Source organism: Carettochelys insculpta, chromosome 21 (assembly GCF_033958435.1).
Source record: "Carettochelys insculpta isolate YL-2023 chromosome 21, ASM3395843v1, whole genome shotgun sequence".
NCBI classification, from domain to species: Eukaryota; Metazoa; Chordata; order Testudines; family Carettochelyidae; genus Carettochelys; species Carettochelys insculpta.
Genome location: NC_134157.1, coordinates 21742953 through 21762374, shown reverse-complemented (window position 1 = coordinate 21762374; position 19422 = coordinate 21742953). Strand labels below are relative to the sequence as shown.

At 39.3% G+C, this 19422-nt stretch overlaps 1 protein-coding gene and 1 non-coding gene across 5 annotated transcripts in view; both read left to right on the top strand.

The window, feature by feature from the left end:
• RC3H2 (ring finger and CCCH-type domains 2) overlaps positions 1–19422 on the top strand; it is a 45239-nt gene that overhangs the window by 335 nt on the left and 25482 nt on the right. For 3 of the 4 annotated variants that reach the window (XM_075015245.1, XM_075015246.1, XM_075015248.1), the window contains exons 2-9: positions 6041–6309; positions 7036–7332; positions 9780–9897; positions 10680–10913; positions 12044–12219; positions 15082–15282; positions 15707–15839; positions 16093–16211. In XM_075015245.1, the coding sequence (XP_074871346.1) occupies positions 7102–7332; positions 9780–9897; positions 10680–10913; positions 12044–12219; positions 15082–15282; positions 15707–15839; positions 16093–16211 (1212 nt within the window). In that variant the 5' untranslated portion in view covers positions 6041–6309; positions 7036–7101. Of the gene's footprint in view, positions 1–6040; positions 6344–7035; positions 7333–9779; positions 9898–10679; positions 10914–12043; positions 12220–15081; positions 15283–15706; positions 15840–16092; positions 16212–19422 lie in introns of all 4 variants that reach the window. The other variant, XM_075015247.1, reaches the window with a different exon arrangement.
• Positions 15498–15613, top strand: LOC142024146 (small nucleolar RNA SNORD90). Its single transcript, XR_012648426.1, has one exon. It is a non-coding gene; the product is annotated as a small nucleolar RNA SNORD90 (small nucleolar RNA).

The window sequence follows — 19422 nt, the reverse complement described above, 5'->3', positions numbered from 1 at the left end:
TGGGGCGGGGCTGTCTGCGTGCGGAGCAGGCAGGGAGGAGCGGGCCTGTCAGCTCCGTGCTCGCGGTCCTCCCCCGGCCGCCGGGGCACCCCGCCCCCATCTCCCGGCCTAGTGGCGGGTGCGCTTGGCAGCTTCCTGGCCGGGTGGTGATTGTTCCGTGTGCGGCCGCGGGGGGCTTGGTTTTGGCTCGGCTTCTCGCCGGGCTGTTGGAGAATCCCCGCCGCGAGCTTGTGCGGTGAGCTTGGAGATGTCAGCCCTCTTCCTGAGGGGTGGGTATCTGCGGTGTCAAACAGCTGTCGCTGCCGGACCTGCAAGCTCAGGCCGCGGATGCCCGTGAGGCGCGGATCGGGCTATATTCCCCCAACCTCCCTGAGTCTGTGTGTAAACTAGTATTCTTCCCTGCTTGTCTGCTGTTGCACCTCCCCCAGTGGGAGCACCATCATATGCTGGCTAATGGAATTTTTAGTCCTCGTGCCAGCTAACCCTGCTTGTAGCATAGGAGGTGTAGACATCATGAGCATTAATACTTTACGGGGTGGTGGGGAGTCGATATGATTTCCTGGGCATTCACACTCAGATTTCCTATGATTCTGTTCCTTTTGTGGAACTGCTCCAGTGGGGAAACTTGAAGAAAAATAGTAGACAAAGCCCTGGGGTTGGCTCTTTGTAGTCATGCTTCATGCAGGGTGCTGAGTAGGTAAACTTACCTTGCATCATCTTTTCCTGGAGGAAAAATGAGGAATTTTAAGTGCAAGAATCAAGAAAGCGTTTAGAGAATGACAGCAACATGGTTTAGTGGTAGAAATATTGATGTAGTGGGAAGTATCAAAGATGTTACATGAGAAGTTTATGCTTAGCAAGCTAACATTAAAGCACATTATAGGCTGCATATTGGGAAAGATTCTGATAAGCTCCGGATGTCTTGTTTCTGTTCTATATGTGTTCTGTAAGTAAAGAAGTTGGATCTGACCATAATTTGGCTATTTTTTGGCTATTCCAATTTTATCCTGGTTAGAAAAATAAACCTGTGTTCTTGCCATTAATTATAATTAATTGGACAAAAAGGTGATACAGAGTTTTAAATGAGAACATGCTAGTGAAATTGTCAGTAACTATTTAACACAAATAAATCTCTATTTGACCATCAGTCCTTTGTTTAAAAACTTTGGACTTCCAGAGTTTAAAATGTATTGCTGGCCTGTTGTACTGCTTCGTTAAACATCAAATTCTTATTAGCAATTAAGTATGCTTTTCCTAGATCTGTCTGTCTTATCTAATATAAACAATATACATTTTTCAAAAGGAATTGAAGATTTTTAATAAGTAGTGGTAATATTAGCATTTTTGTCTTGTATGAGAGAGTAAAGATTCATGCAAAAACAAGATTTTGTCAACTTAATGTCTATATAAGAGGTTGCTTAAAGTGTAATCTTATTTGCTCTTGAGTGTTGGTCTTTTCTGATGGCTGATTTTCGCAGAAGATGTAAATATTTATATCTCATATGCGGTCTGGAAAATCAGTTATTTGGGTATAAATCAAATGTAGCTTACTGCATAAAAATCTTAATTGTTATTATATAACTGAATATGAATAGTACCCATGTTTGTTTTTTTTGTTGGGTGGCAGATTTCATTGAATACGAATCCTGATATGAGTTTTACTCTTTGGTCTCACTCTTTTTAAAAAAAAAAAAAAAACTGTGTTGATACTACTCACATAATTCCTCTCCTTTCATGAAAGTCAGTCTTCAGGAAAGTACTGACTCCTTCCCAAAAAGTTACTGTGAAATTGTTAGTGTGTGGATTGTTCGCTTGTAAATATGATGGTTTAAAAGGCACAATTGAGGTGTGTGAGGGATGGTTTGGGATAAACGCAGAAAGAACTTTACCCACATGATCCTTGGTCTTTTGTTTAATCCTTTATATAAGGGGGAGGGAGAGCTCAGTGGTTTGAGCATTGCTTCCCCAACCCTTGGGTTGTGAGTTCAATCCTTGAGGAGGCCATTTAAGGGTCTGGGGCAAATGGATTAAAAAAAAATGTGTCAGGGATGGTGCATGGTCCTGCCAAGAAGGCAGGGTACTGTACTCAATGACTTCCTGAGGTCCCTTCCAGTTCTATGAGATGTGTCTCTCTCTATATATAGAACACCTTTTTAAGAGTAGATGTACTCTGAAAAATAACTGTTAAAAACTACACCTTTTGAATGAACAAACATGCATTTTTCATGTGTAGACTAAGCCACTGGTTTTGGTCTCAACATTTTTGCCATTTTACTTGCCTGACTTTTTAGAACTATGGGAGATGAATTTTCATCAGGCTTTTGGAGAGGAAAAATTCTGCTTTGGTACACCACAACTCCTCTCCTGAGAACACATGTTTAACTCTGGGACATCTTAATATACAAAATAGCTGTTATTGGTGGATGCTGGAACAGGAAATAGAACATCTTGATTGACCTCCTGGGATAACTATTGCTCTGTCATTTAGAAAATAAACAAGAGCATTACATGTGAACAGTAATATTTATCTAGTCACTGAGCAACAATAAACCTTGTGTTCTGATGGTATTTTTAAATGAATGCATTGCATACTATAGTTATATTTCAACAAGTAGTCTTAGAAAAATGTGTCTTTAAAGTTCTGTGTGATATAGAAATAAGTGTTTGTAGTTTCCAAATCTTCCTATGGGTGTTTGGCAGAGGCTAAAGTCTAAGCAGACAAATTTATAGTAAGTTATTGTGATCACTATAGAAATGCAAGTAATTAAACTCAGGAAAAGTGTTACATTGGGGAGAAAGCAAGACTCAGCTGTGTTTTTAAAAACGATTTCCTCATGTCTGTGATATGGGGAGCAATGAAAATAGCAGCTTGTTGTTTTGATCTATTTCAAATTGTGGAACATTGATGCAATGTTTCTTAAATAAAACAAATGTTTCTTCTGCTTTCTCCAGAGACAAATTCAGGTTCTCAATTTAAAAAAAAAAACAAAACAGAGATCAGAACAGTATCTTGAAATATTGCCTTGTAATGGTCATTGGACACCTCTCTTTATGTTTAAACTTATGTTTTTCAGAAGATTTAAATGTGATGGACATTACGTGATATGCAGAAACAAGTCTGTACTATCTAAAGGGGATTTATTTTCATTTTGAGTCAGAGCTAAAAGGTGCAAAACTATTATTGGGACTGCTGATTTACTGGGCCTTTGATATGAACCCAATGTCTTAGGGCTGTATGTGGTGGTGGTTAATGTAATAAATGGAGACTAAAGTCTATTTTGGAAGTAATTTAATCTGAATAATTTGATAACGTGGCCAATAAGTTACTCAGATAGATGAGAAGTTTTCAGTTTCAAGTAACTTCAGAAGGAAGGTTTGATAAACCTATTCGCTATAGTCCAAACCAAGGGAGTGATCTACTTGTACAAATGGAAAATTGCATTGGATGCCTTGAAATTTGTTCTTTTTAAAATCCCATATTGTCTGCAACTATTATGTAAAGAATGCCTCCACCTCAGTAGCATGTTTTAAATCATAGTAAGATTGTTTTATATTAGCATTAACCCATATTGTATTTTTTTAATGCCCAGTGCACTCAGTCATTAATATTTCAGATTTCTTAATAGTACTAAAAATTGGGCTGAATCAAAAACTCTTAAGTTAATTGATTCCGGGGATTTTGAATTAAATCCATAAGGAAGGTTATAAGATCCAGAAAGCATGCTAAAACATGAGCCCCATATAGCATACAGCTACCCTGTGAATCAGCTTCACAAATTATGGCTATGGCTACACTAGAAGTATGTGTCAACAGACGTTTCTGTTGGAAGAAATTTTCCAACAAAAGGTCTGTTGACAGAGTGCAGCCGTACATTAAAGCAGATGGAAAGAGCAATCCACTCTGTCAACAGAGTTGCCAGAGTGTCCAGCCTTTCTCTCGACAAAACAGCCCAACTGGAAGCACAGCAGATGGGGTTGCCCAGTGTTCTGGAAGCTCTCTTGACAGAAGGCCCCCCAGAGCATCCACACAGCTTTGTTGTCATCAGTGTGTCAACAAAGGCACTCCTCCTCATCTGGGAGAGACAGAAGGCTGTAGGCAGAAGTGCCAAGTTTTGTCGATAGACTGTCGACAATGCATTTTGTGTGTGGATGTGTGATGAGCTTTGTTAACAAAACTGCAGTTTTGTCAAAAAAACTCACTAGTGTGGCCATAGTCTATACATTTGTAAAAAATCTAATGTTTGGAAGAATTTCATGAAGTAGTTACACCTGAATTTTTCATGACTCAAAAAAACAAAATCAAGTACATTTTTTGTGGCTGAAAAGAAAATATAAATGTTCCCTTGCAACCTCAAACTCAACAGTGTTTTGCTACTGCAGCAGAAGTAGAAAGTAAAACTTGCATGGCAGACAGTCTAGTCCAGATAATCAATAGTTACATAAGAAATACAAACAGTATATATAGACTTCTAAAATCTTCAGGTTTAGTAAACTGTGGTGCTACACGTGATAAGACATCAGCTGAAAAATCACGTTTTTACCTGCTATTGTTTAAAAATAAAAGAAACCTCTTGTTTATATTTTGTGTGTTGGGCAGCACTTTGTGCCTAGTCATTTTCTATATTGTGTTGGTGGGTTTTTTATGTAGGAAGATCAGGGCAACAGTAGCATCTGAAATACTTGCAATTTATCCCTTTAAAAGAGACTAGATTCTTATAGGTAACAGTTCTTGTCAAAGTGATTTTTGGTAGGTCACTTTATTTACTCTAAAAACTAAACTAAATTTAAAAAAAAAAAAGTCTTAGCTATTGCTTAGATACCACACTGACAAGAAATCTGAAAGTAACTATACTAATGGTGAGTTCTCTTCCATTAGCATAGTGTCTGCACTTCAGCACTAAAGCAGTGCAGCTGCATTATAGCAGCATAGCTGTACCAATGTTTTTAGTGTAGACTAGCCCTTAGAGGAGCATGCAGTTTGCCGATCACTGGATATTCAAGGTTTGAGGTGGATTAAATGCTGTCACACATTTAAATTCACAGGGAAATCTGGATGTTTTTAGAATTTTGTTCACTCTTACTTCGGAGTGTCCATGTCTGAAGATGCATATATCAATAATAACCCTAAAGGTATGCAAATATTTTACCTATTAAAGTCTGTGTCCCTTCCCAGTAAAGTGTATGTTTTGTAGTAGGCTTAAAAACATACCTCCCTGTGTGTGACTGCTTATTTCGTACTGAAGATACTGAATCCACATTTGGTATCAGTGGAATCAGCTCAAAGTGTAATTCTTGCATTGTCTTACATTTTATTTAAAAAAAAAAGAGAGAAAAGAAATTCCTAAATTATGTTGAGAATCTTATTGAGATAAGAACATCTTGTACAAGTATCCTGTTGCTTAAAGGGCAAATTGGATGCTCGATGCTAAATAGAATTTTTAAACAGATGGTCATAATTAAAATAAAATACATCACTTTTCACATGTTTTGCAGTGGTCTAATAGGTATTTTAGTGGTTCAGCATATATTCACCTCACTCACAACTGTGAAAGAACCAACAATTGATTCAAAATGAAAAGCTGTTGAATTCAAATGGGACTGAGGAGCCATTGGTTTCCTCAGAACAATAATGTTGTTTTCACTTTTGGAAAATAAAAGATAGTATTAAGCCCTTAACTGTTTATAAATATAACCATGTAGGAGTAATGTGAGTTCCTCTGAATTTTTAAAAAGAAAAATGCTAATTGGACAGGTTAATTAATAGCACTTACGCAAGCCATCTGGTTTCTAGGGTTTTGACAACATCAGAGCTGGCAGGTATATTGTTGCAGAGTAGTTATGGGTGAGTCTGTTTAGCTTTAACCATTACAAGCACCAACCAGTTTGATAGTGGCACTGTTGAAGTCTTGAATTTAAATTATAGCTAAAGTTCATCGCTTGAGTAGCCTTTAAATATTTGAGTTTGCTTTTTATTGATAGGATATGTCTTAGAATAAATGAGTAAATTTTCCCTTTTCCCTTCAAACATATTTTTACACAGGATTTACGTGGAACCTCTGCACAAAGAGAGATATTGCAAAGGAAAGACCTGCTAATAATAAGCTGAAGTTGTTGCTTGTTGGATCTAGATGGAGTTTTGGTGACATTTTCCATGTTGTAATTTGGTCTCTATATTTGTACCTTTACTTGTTGTGGAACCAGCTACAGTGCTATGCTCTGCAAGCAATTGTGTGAACAAAGTATCAGCTGTATAATTGCCCCAGATACCCGGATATCCAGTACAGCAGACATCTTTCTGCCACAGATTACGTACGTGGAGTTTGCCTGTTATGAATATGATGTAGTAAGTGTGTGGAACGCAAATAGAGAAATGTATGTCCCTGGAACCAGTGTGATGGGGTGTTGTAAGGGTGGGGTATGAGCATAGAATTATTCTTCCATTGCAGCAATGAATATTTTTCACTTTTAAAACCAAAAAATTTAAGTATACAATGGATTCTGTTTATGTAAAGATGTGTTTTTGCCGGCACTTGTTTAAATTTGAGCAGCAAGATAGTTAGAATAAAACGTCCGTGATCACGTACTCCATGCCATATGTTAGTAAAACAAATATAATCATTCTTTAACTTCCCACCATTCTTCCATTATTAGGGAGCGTTCTTAGTTTTTTAAAACTGTGAATTTGATTTGTATCTGAGCTTCTGGCTTTTATATGCCAAACATGCTTTTTCCATGAAGTGTTTTCTTTTAATCTCATGAAAATACACGGAACACTGATGACATTTACTGAAGATAGGCTCACAACCTGGATTAGTGTAGACTAGCTGGCAGAATGTGATTGGATTATTGAACAGTTCATATAGACAACGATAATGGGGTCTCGAGTCATTATGTGGGGATTTCAGCGTGAGGTTTTTTTTATTTCATAAGTTGTTAAAATCTTGGTGTTTTTAAATTAAAAACTAAATGTAAATGACTGCAAAATGTTATGTGGAAACACTACATCCACTGTTTTTTTTTTTTTTTGATTTACAGCTGCCAAAATACAGAACAGTGAAATAATGGTCTGCTAGTCTGCTAAATAAGAATCTGACTTCCACAATGCCTGTGCAGGCTGCTCAGTGGACAGAGTTTCTGTCCTGTCCAATCTGCTACAATGAGTTTGATGAGAACGTGCACAAGCCCATCAGCTTAGGTTGCTCACACACCGTCTGTAAGACCTGCTTGAACAAGCTTCATCGCAAAGCATGTCCTTTCGACCAGACTACCATCAACACAGACATTGATGTGCTTCCTGTAAACTTTGCACTTCTCCAGTTAGTTGGAGCCCAGGTAAGAGTTGAGGAGCTCTTTACTTTTTCCCAGCATTATCATTTGCATGTTACCATTGTAGCAGGAATGCGTCCTCACTGTTCCAATCCAGGAAAGTATCAGATGTTTTCTAGCATCTGAGGGAGCCTGTGCGTGCTACAAAAATAATCTCATTAGGGAACCAGGTTACCAGACAGCTGTTCCTAGTCACAACTAAAACAATACTGAGTCTGTTCTGGTCTGGCTATGGCCTGAAGAAGTGGGTCTGTCCCACGAAAGCTCACCTAATAAACTATTTTGCTAGTCTTTAAAGTGCTGCTTGACTGCTTTTTGTTTTGATAGTGTATAGACTAGCACAGCTTCCTCTCTGTTACTAGATGATGGTGTGTAGGTTGCACTTTGAGAGAGAATATCAAGTTATTTGATTAGAAATTTTTACCATCAGTGCCTCATTGGTGGATCAGGAATGTTCTTAAAATCAGCATCACACTTCAGGAAACTTGTAAAGGAACACTCTGTCTCTCTTGCAGCCTTTCACATGTGTGCTCAAAGAGGTTTTTTACCTTTTTTCAAGTTATTTAAAAAGAATTCGGGTGCTACTAGAGAGGGTGTGTTTTATTGTGGGCTGCTTAGTACTTTGTTTATTTTAATTTGTTATCCAGACAGATTTCCAGTACAGCACCATTTCCAGATCTGAAGAGGTGTGTCTGCTCCACAAAAGCTCATCGCCTAATATATTATTTTGTTAGTCTTAAAAGTGCTACATGACTGCTTTTTTGTTTTGTTAAGATACAGACAAACACAGTTACCTCTCTGTTACCAGACAGATGTGACAACAATGAGTATATTGAAAATTGTGTATGTTATGGAACACAGGGCTTGTCTACACTTGTCCCCAACTTTGAAAGGGGTATGTTAATCAGGGTGATGGGAGATTACTAATGAAGTACTGCGGTGAATATGCAGCACTTCATTAGGCTAATTCTCCCCTGCGGTAACTTTAAAGTGTCAAACTTCGAAGTACTGGCATGCACGTAGCCATGGGCATTTTGAAGTGCCCATGCTAGTTCAAAGTGCCTTTACCCCTGTATTTTACTCATTGAGTAGTAGAGACACTTTGAAGTAGCGTGGGCAGTTCAAAATGCCTGCGACTGTGTGGATGCCAGGACTTCGAAGTTTGACACTTTGAAGTTGCCGCGGGGGAGAATTAGCCTAACCAAGCGTGCGTATTCACTGCAACACTTCATTAGTAATCCTCCTTCACCATGATTAACATACCCCCTTCGAAGTTCGGACCAAGTGTAGACCGAGCCGTAATGTCACATACTAATATGTTTTTCCTTTGCAGCGTCATATATATATCATTCTCTATTGCTGTTAAAGTGTTGCAACCTTCTCTTCCTCTGACTGCCTCACTTCTCACAGTGTACCTTAGTTTGTTCAGTACATTTTAACTAAAATCACTTTTTTGTTTTCTGCCACACTGACCAGAATGTGTCCCCAGTGAGTCATGCACTGAATTTAGAATCATTATTCCTCCCTCCAAGGACTGCAGAGCACGCTACATTTCTATCTCTAATTTTTCCTTGCTCACCTTTTAATGTGTACTTCTTTTGGCCAGTTAATTGCACCTGATCACTTCCTTGGTCAACTCCTACAAGCAGTTCTGCACATCTCATATCTCCCTATACAGTGAACACCTTCCCAGACCCTCTGTGCCATGCACTTTACACTCATCTCTCAACCCTTCAGAGGATAGTTCTCTCAGCTGGTCTTCTGTCACAGACCTCTCCTTTCCTGTTTTCCTCATTAATCTCCAAATTTTAGTATGTCAGCCCAAAAGCACTACAAGAAATGTGCTGTAAAAATATCATAACATTGCAATCTTTAGTCACCGTGACTGTCTACGCGAGCTCACAACTTTGAAGGGAGCATGGTAAGTAGGGTGTTGGGAGATTATTAATGAAGTGCTGTATATGCACCGCAGCACTTCATTAAGCTAATTCTCCCCCACAGCAACTTCCAAGTGTTCAACTTCAAAGTGCCAGCTTGCATGTAGGCGCGGCCAAACCACGGGTTCTGTGAAGTGCTCGGGCTACTTCGAAGTATCCGTGGGTTAGCCATGGCTACACGCAAGCCGGCACTTCAGAGTTGCCACAGGTGAGAATTAGGTTAATGAAGTGCTGCATATACACCACAGCCTTTCATTAACAATCTCTGGACACCCTACTTACCGTGCTCCCTTCGGAGTTGGAAGCTAGTGTAGACACAGCCCATAAATGTCATCCTTTATAGTCCCTTGCTGATTACCTTAGGTTCGACATCTGCATTTTATTTTTTGTGCAATATACACCTATGGTGTTAGTAACAATGAGACGTCTACCATGATAAGGTGAGTAAGGCAGATCATGTAAAAGTTTATGGACGTTAGCTGCAACCTCCTTTTCTTTCCTTTGCAATTTTTGTAGGTACCAGATCATCAGACAGTGAAGTTAAGTAACCTAGGAGAGAACAAGCACTATGAGGTAGCAAAGAAATGTGTTGAGGATTTGGCACTCTACTTAAAGCCATTAAGTGGAGGAAAAGGTAAGTAGTCTTAAAACTCTCCAATTCTTCGTGTGTCAGACACACGAGTATGTTTTCAGTGCTATTTGGTTTCGGGCTGTGATGTGAGATTTTTTTCTGATAACTTTCCTTTTATTTTTTTTTAACATGCATATATATGGTGCTTTGTAAATAAGTCTAGCAGCTGTATTGGTTTTGTTTTAGAGGGTAACTAACAAGCAACTTTTATTTAATAGTATTCTCAGATCCCACATTGGCGTAGGAAAAAGGAGCCCCTATTGTCTTCAGGCTATACAGGGTGGTTTGGTTTGACATTAGATGTAAGATTTTAATTTAAATTCCTTTATTAATCAGCTACGAGTCTTTAATTACAATAGCAAGGAGTGGATTGAAACAGATCTGTGCCATTAAACGTTTATGGTGGCCTGCAAGGAACTGAAGAATGTTCTGTAGTACATGTTGAAAGCTGCCCACAGTTCTATACCCTCCAAAACTGAGGCAGGTATCCTAGATAAAATCTAAAAATGGCTTGGTGTTATCCAACATGACACTAAAAACAGATCAGTTTAATACAGATCTTGGTAAGAAATGGGGGGGAGACTGAGGGAGGTACTTCAACAAGGGTCAGTGGTGTTGGATTACTGTTGATGGTGAGTGACCTGTTTGGGTAAAAGCGTTCTTGGTGGGGTCTGGCAGAGGTCTGTGACTTATGCCCATACTAGAAAAGGTTGTTTGCTTTTCATTTAGTTGATTAGTCTGTCTTACTAACAGACTTAGTTGACTCTTAACCTTTTTCTTTAAAGGAGTTGCTAGTTTGAATCAGAGTGCGCTGAGCCGTCCAATGCAAAGGAAACTGGTGACACTGGTGAACTGTCAGCTGGTGGAGGAGGAGGGTCGTGTTAGAGCCATGCGGGCAGCACGCTCGCTTGGTGAGAGAACTGTAACAGAACTGATTTTACAGCACCAGAACCCTCAGCAACTGTCTGCCAATCTCTGGGCTGCTGTTAGGGCACGAGGATGCCAGTTCCTAGGGCCAGGTAGGTCTCCTGCACAATGGATCTGGCTGTTCTTTTTCTTATCAGGAAGAATGTTCCTTGGGAGTATTGCCATTGCTCTTCTGTTACAGGCATATGGGAAACAGCTATGGTGGGGAAAGGGCTTTATGGTCAGTCCCTAAATACTGCAGGGAAATGTTCCCCAAATTTCAGCCTATTATAGGTACAGTTTCCTTACTGCCTGTAGCCCGGTGGTGTTGTTTTGCATGTTTATGGTTCTGAGTGCTATGAAAGCATAGGCACAAGGTTTCTCACTTAAATTTTTATGGTTGTGTCTGTACTTTACGCCACAGAGTTCAAAACCACCAGCCCAGGTGGCATGATAATACTGGGCTACAAGAAGTTAATTTAGGCTTTGGACTCTGATATAAACCAGTACATTGATACCAAATTGAGTGCAGGTTCATCAGAAGATTCTGTTTAAGATGGCAGTGCTGTCAACTTATAATTCTGATGGGTAGTGGTAACACTCCTAAGCCATTTCTACCACTAGATTTCATGCAGCTTCCTAATATAAAATTGACAAGCTATATGAAATGGCAAAGGCTGAGTGCTGAGACTGTGCAGTGTAAAATCAGAAGTTAAAGGGTGCCAATATTATTGAAAACAAGGAGCCCTGAATCATTGTCACCTTTTAACTAGAACCAGTACTGCATTTCAAGCATTTCTTTTTATTGTTTCATATCTGAACTAACAGATTTCTTAAAATGGGGCAAATTTTCACTAGTTTTAAGAGCCTATGTGGTTACAAAATCAGTATCCACATCTGCAAAAATGGTCCATGGCTGTCTCCACATCCGTAGTTGCAGATGCCCATGGATATAAAGTGGATATCTGCAAATTTGATCGGTTTTAGATACACATTTATTATCCACATCCATATCCTCAAAAATGAGCTGTGACTATCCAAATCCATGGATGCTAATATCAATGGATATAAAGCATATATTTAAGGATCTGAAGGGTTCTATATATTTTGCCGTGGTTGTTTGTTAGACTAAGATACCTAAGACATTGATAAGACCTCTCAAATTAAATGTTCCTGTGTACAATGTTAATATGTGACAGTTTTGCTTTTCTTACGTTTTTTTTCTTTTAACATTTCTTTAAAGCTATGCAAGAAGAAGCTTTGAAACTTGTGTTACTTGCACTTGAAGATGGCTCTGCACTCTCAAGAAAAGTTTTGGTACTTTTTGTTGTGCAAAGGCTAGAACCAAGATTTCCTCAGGCATCAAAAACAAGCATTGGTCATGTTGTGCAACTACTGTATCGAGCATCATGCTTTAAGGTAAAAGACTGGGTAATTTTAAAATGAAAACTTGCTTTTCATTTTTTGCAACTTAATATCAGCTTTATTTTTTAAAGCTTTTCAGTGCATCAGGAATGTTTAGCATATAGTGCTGAGGAACAGGATGGCATGAATATATTTCGCCATCAGTAGGCCAACTATATAGTATAGCATGGAAAGAATGAAAGGCACCTAAAGAATGGACAAGAGCCATGCTAATAACAATACACAAGAAAGGAAGCATATTGGAGTGAAGAACTACAGAATGATTACCCTAACAAGTCGTCTAGGCAAGGTGCTGATGACACTGATAGAGACTGAGATTGCAAATAGAAGAGTATCTAGCCGATGAGCAAGCAGAATTCAGGAAAGATAGAAGTACTGTACAGCAGATATTGGCACTAAGATTGATAGTGGAAAAAGAACATCTACAATTGCTTTGTTGATTTTCAGAAAGTCATTTGACAGTATAGTGACTTGAGCAGTGTTGGAGTCATATGGAGTGGATAGACTGATATGGTTATTGAAGGATTTTGACAACAATGCAGAGGCAGTAGTGAGAATCTGTGGAGAGTTGGGAAGTTGGTTTAGAATGACTAGAGGTACAAGACAAGGAGATCCAATGTCGCCAAGTATCTTCATCACCTGCCTAGAGAGTGCGGTGGACAAGATCAAGGAAGGAGGTAGAAGAGATTGGTGCACGGGATGAGAGTTAACAACCTGAGACTTGCAGATGATACAGTTTCCATCAAGGAAGATGAAGAGAAGCTAGCGAGAATGGTGCAGGTGCTAAGTGAGGAAGGGAAGTGATATGGACTAATTATGAGCATCAACAAAACCAAGATAATGGTATTGGGAGATAAGGAAATATGAAGAAAGATCAGTGTAGATGGGATCAAACTAGAGAACGTAGAGAAGTTCACTGTCTCAGGAGCAACATGACATCTGATCTAGGTTGTAAGAAGGAAATAGTGACTAGAACAGCAAGAGCGAGTTTGAAGGCATTGGATAAGATCTGGAAAAGCAAAGCGATTAGCTTAGGAATGAAGCTGAACGTCTAGAAAATGTGTGCGCTCAGCAGCATGTTGTATGGATGAGACATGGGTGATAATGAAAGATTTGAAGAGAAGGATGTTGGCATTTGAGAGGAGTTGTTATAGAAAGATCCTGAGAATAAGATGGATGTAGAAGGTCACCACTGAGGAATTATATAGTAAGATACAGCTGAAATAGAACCTGCTGCAGAAGTTTATACAAGGGAAGTTACAGCTATTCGGGTATATCTGCAGAATGAATGAGCAAAAAGTCAAGACCATGTTATTCAGCATAATGGATGGTTCGAATAGGAGAGACAGAGCCCACAGAGAATGAGTAGATGATATAGTAGTTTGCCGCAGAGCTAGTCTACAGAAGCTAAGCCACTCTGCACTGGACAGGGAAACATGGAAGTAAATAGTGAGAGAGGTATCAGATGCCAACGGGTGCTGAGCCCATGGTGGTTGATGATGATGATGCCATGTGCTACTTAAATTCAGATCTTACTCATTCTAAAGAATGGTGAAATATCAAGAAATAAACTAAAACTAATTAATTTAATTCCACTAACTGTGGCATCAGTGCACAGAGATGGTGAGACTTAAATGTATGGAGCGTGCCTCCTAATGCTTTCGGTACTGATACATTCAATAAAATGGACATGAAATATTTAAATTGCTCATATATTATACCGTATGTCTTTTCCACTGACTTCTCCCAACTCTTGTTCTCTGAGATCAGGAATAGGAAATGAACTTCTGTTTCCTGTATAGTAGTATAGAGCATGATCATTAAGAAATTAATTGTCTCAGAAAGGGAATGAAGTGTCAGCTGACAAAGGCAAGCATCTGGTCAAGACATCTTTTGATAGAATACCAATATTTTGATACAAAAGCTCTTGTGTTGAATGACATGGGAAAATAGTTACATTTTTATTTCAAAGTATGATTTCTTCTTAAAGGCCTAGAGTATACTTAATGTACAAATAGCTTAAGCAAGAATTTGTTTTGTGACCTGTTAGCAGTAATGCCTTCCTCAAAATAAGATCTGTAGGGTATTTTTCTAGATAATCATAATTTATATCATTGTGTGTCACATCTTCACTTTTCTTTTTATAAAGATGCAATGTTGCACATTTTGTTAAGGGATTAGGGCCATGACTGTAGCTTCTGTTGTTGCCTCCGTGATCTCTGCCATTAGTGACCTTGAGCCCAGATATTTTGCTTTAGTATGTCACTTTGTCAATCAGTAAAATACTATGCTAAAGGTGTGTTTTGAGGTTTAATGTGTATATGAAATAAATTGTGATCCTTGAATGAAGGTGTATGTAAGGGCACGGTATTTTTGTTAATACTGGTAGTAATGGTCTTTTTGTGAAGATTATAGAGTAGTTTGCAACTTTTTGATCATCTTCTCTACACATATCAGTTACCAATTAAATTCTGGAGTGTTCCTGTCTGAGTTCTCTTTTAACATTGAATTTATGAAATGCTACTGGAACTGATGATCTAACCATATAGCTGTATATCTTGCCAATCACATTGTATCTTCAAAGACTTAAGCAAATGCAATTTTTGTCTTGGTTGAGGTGGTTGGACTTGTTGCCATGTCCTCATAATCACTGACTATACAACACTGGATTATCTGGCTACCCTGCAGTTATGCAAGTGCCCTGCAGGGGGATGAATATTTGAATGAGCAAAGCGGTGTTCCTGTATACCATGGCACATGTTTATACAAGTTGTACTATATGGCTACTCTGCTCTGCTGGACTCTGATGTAATAAAAATATGAAATCTTTTAGCATTGTTAAATTCTTATTTTTAGGTCACTAAAAGGGATGAGGATTCTTCTCTTATGCAGCTTAAAGAGGAATTTCGGAGTTATGAGGCTTTGCGGAGGGAGCATGATGCCCAAATTGTCCACATTGCCATGGAAGCGGGACTTCGAATATCACCAGAACAGTGGTCTTCCCTCCTTTATGGTGACTTGGCACATAAGTCACACATGCAATCCATTATTGACAAGGTTTGTCGATAGTATAGATTTTAGTATCATTTTCTTGTTGGATTTAGCAAAGAGTGTAAAACTGAAGCAGTTTTTAAAACTATTATAACCTCCAATTTTGACTAAATTTGACATGACTTAGAGACGAGGATGGCTGTTGTTTCATACACAATGTTTATGTACAAAGCCTTTTCTGAATTTTTAGTGTTTACAAAGATCACAGAGGAGCAATGCAAAAAATAACTTGTTCTGTGTCTTATGATGAAGCTTCATAGGGCAGATTCTGAGCTGAGAATTGTAATATCTCACCACTGATAATCTCTATGTGCAATCTGAAGACACTATCTCATTTTGGAGCCCATCTCTTGAAAGAAAATGTGAATACTTTTTCTGTTAAATGTCTGATTTATAGAATGAAGAGCATTAATGTCACTTTCATTTTCAGCTCCAGTCTCCAGAATCATTTGCAAAAAGCGTACAGGAGTTGACAATTGTCTTGCAACGTACAGGTGATCCAGCAAATTTAAACAGACTTAGGCCTCACTTAGAGCTTCTGGCAAACATAGATCCTAATCCAGGTATGTGACTGGTGCTAATAAAAGTTGGAGAAAAGGAAAAAAAATTTTTTTTTTCTGTTTCGTGAAAAGTATTATTAGTGCTGGTGACAAATTCCATTTCTGTTCTAAAAGGTTCCCATCAATTTATGTTTTCAAGCTGCTGTTCAAGATTGTTTCCTCTTGATCCTTGTTCTGGTTGTTTCTGGTGTAATATTAAAAGTTGTTTCATATTTAAAACAATGATATTGGAATTCTTGATATTCTTCAATTGTAGATGCAACTTCTCCAACATGGGAGCAGCTGGAAAATGCGATGGTGGCAGTGAAGACTGTGGTACATGGACTGGTGGACTTTATTCAGAACTATAGTAGAAAAGGTCATGAAACACCACAGGTGACTACATTTAATTACCTGTATTTCTGAGTGTTCTGTGATGCTTTACGAAAAAGTCTTAACTAATTTTGCAAAAGTAAGTTGTTTTTGCTAAACCAGACTAACATGACTACCCCTCTGAAACTTATGAATTGGTTTTCTCAACTTACTTATATTCCCAGGACAGATGCGGGGGGAGGGGGAAGAAGAGGGGAAATAGTACTGTTCATTTAACTGAAGAGCACCATAAAATTTTCTCAGAAAGTTTTGCTTTCCGAAACTAAGATAAATGTATCCATCAAATCTCCTTTTTAGTGCCATTTCTAGCATTGGCGACAAGGACATTTCTGCACCTCTCATACATCCAGTGTGACCTGTGAGAGAGCCAGCGTTGTCTTTTCTTTCCTATCATTGATTCACAATCAATGTGGGAAAAACATACTGATTCACCACTCTGTTCCCCCTATATTAAGAGCTACATATCTCTAACCCTGGGTCTTTTGCCTACATTCAGCTTTCAGACTATCATTCAGAGCTGTGAATTGCTTGTTCAGTGATATGTCCCAGCTGGTGAAGAGATGTCCAGTTTTGTATTTTTCTTCTTTTAAGCTGTTGGAAGGAAGGACATACCTTACTGATGTTGAAGTTAAGGATTGTTAGATCTAAAACAAAGCCTAAAATAACTGTTTGTAATTAGGCTTAAATTTGGCTGGATATGTCAAACTTGTAGCTCTTGGGACTGAGCACTTTATTCTTTGTTTACCTTCATTCCTGAAACTCTGAGCACTACATTTCCTGGCACCTTTTATAGCTTTCTTTATTCCAACATAACTGGTATACAGGCAGAGAATCTTCTGGCAAAATTCTGCTTCTCCTCCAGATTTCCCTTATCGGAATATATAGATGGTCATTAAGCTAGCAGAGTTCACTTACATAAGCCTCCAACACATGATAGGATCTTATAGGTCTTCCTCCTCTGTACAAGGAGAGAACCAGGGCTGCAGAATCAAGAAGTGAGGAGTATCGCATTTCTTTCCACAAGGCAGGAAATTAGAGAAGTGGTGATTTTGTTGGGCCGAAAACCATTATGCCCAAACTGCTTGAGAATGACTTGTAAGCTACTTTTACCTCATCTCCATCTCTCACTGCAAAGCTGGAAAAGAAGGACTGAGAAATGGCATGGAAGTAAGAGTTTTCTCCACCTGAGCCAGCCTTAGGATCCAGTGCTGGTGACAAAGATGCCATCAGCGGATGCCCTCCATTTCAGTGGCCAGTGCAAGGTGTCAGGAAGCAAACAAGATCTAGTTGACAGGATTGTATGGAGCGCTTAACTTTTTATGCCTTGTGTACAGGCATTAATCAGCACCTTTCTTCTATAGAGCATCTCAGCTGGGCTTTCTTCATCCAGTAGGTTCCTGGCATTCAAGGTACACAGCGATAGAAACTGGGATCCCTGCACTGGTCACCATATGGCTGGCTGGTTTACACATCCTCTCATCCAAGACTTGTTTTTAAATGCACCGACAATGGGATCAAAGGAACTGGGAGCAAAGCAAAGGAAAAATCCTTCAAGGAGTCCTACATTTCTGGCTCTGCAGGACATTACTTAGCTCGGTCTCAGTCTTGAGTTACTTTCTATAAAGCGCAGGCTCCCTTTCAAAAGCACTTGTATAGAAAGAACAGCTAGTGTGAAGAGGACTGCCTGTTCTTTATGGGAAGAAGTTCACCTGTCTAAGTCAGAACTGATGAGACTAATTTAGTATATATTTGAGAGAATTTATCCATTTGTCTGTCTTTTTTTTCAAGAACTTCTCCTAAACAAGAAGAGCTAGGACTACCAAATTTGGTGTGCAGCTTCCTCTTATGATAACTTAAACCAAGGTCAGGATTTGGCTCTGCCAAGACAATGGGATGTACCTGGAATGGGATTGCTTTTTGTAAAACCTTGTAGAAAAGAGACAGACTCACCAGGCAGATAATGGGCTGGCTGAGGATACCCCCCCACCCCCATCCTGGATTGCGCCAAGGGCTAGAAGCAAACACTCGGAAGCTATCCCTGGCTTCATTGATTATCTTGGATACCTCCTTCAGAGGTTTTCATTTCTTGGGCAGGGCCAGCAACACCGACGTGTTCTTGGAAAGCAGACACCCAAGTAAAGCAATTCCTGTCAACATCACTGTATGCTAGTGAAAAACTTTTGGAGAGCTGATGGTCAGAGATGTTAGCTGAGCCTGAGGGTGGGCAACAGAAGGAAGTTCTTCCTTCTGCAAGACTGTATAGAAGAGAATAAAACCCCAGTTGTAAAGTCAGTCCTTCCAAAGCCAATCTAAGAGCAGGTACCATTAGAAAAATTGCTTTAGTATAGGAAGATGTAAAAATAAAATTTAAAGAATCTCTTTTCTGTCTTGTGGTCCCTGGCACATGAATTCAGAATAAGAACCCATCTCTGACTGGTGCCAGACTTCTCCTTAGATTCATAGAAAACTAGAGTTAGAAGGGACCTCGAGATGTCAAGTCCAGTCTCCTGTCCTCACGGCAGGACCAAGCTCTGTCTACGCCATCCCAAATAGATGTCTCTCGAACATCTCATAAATGTCTCCTACAACCTCCCTAGGCAATTTAGTCCAGTGTTTAACCACCCTGACAGGAAGTTTTTCCTAATGTCCAACTTAAACCTCCCTTGCTGCAGTTTAAGCCCATTGCTTCTTGTCTTATCCTCAGTGGACAAGGAGAACAATTTTTCTCCCTCGTCCTTGTAACCCTCCTTTAGGTAGTCAAAAACTGCTATCATGTCCCCTCTATGTCTTCTCTTTTCTAAACTAAACAAGCCCAGTTCTTTCAGTCTTCCCTCATAGCTCATGTTCTTGAGACCTGTGGTTCCCAAACGTTTTGGCGTCACTCCCCGCCTTCTGATTTTTGAGAAACTCTCATGCCCTCCCACCTCTTCTTTACCATCATCCAACCCCCCACTTAACAAAAAATTCAATTCGTAATTTGAAATACACACAAAGGCTTGATATAAAAATAGTATTTAAAATTAAAAATAAGCACAAATAATTTTTCTTGGCCCCTTTTGGTTGCCTGGTGCAGCTGCAACTGGCCAGCTGCTTGAGCCCCGTGCCAGCCTCCAGAGCTGCCTGTGCCAGCTGCCCACCCGCCTGAGACCTGCACTGCCAGAGCCACCCACCCAAGCCCCACGCCGCCAGGGCCAGCTGTCCACCAACCACTCAA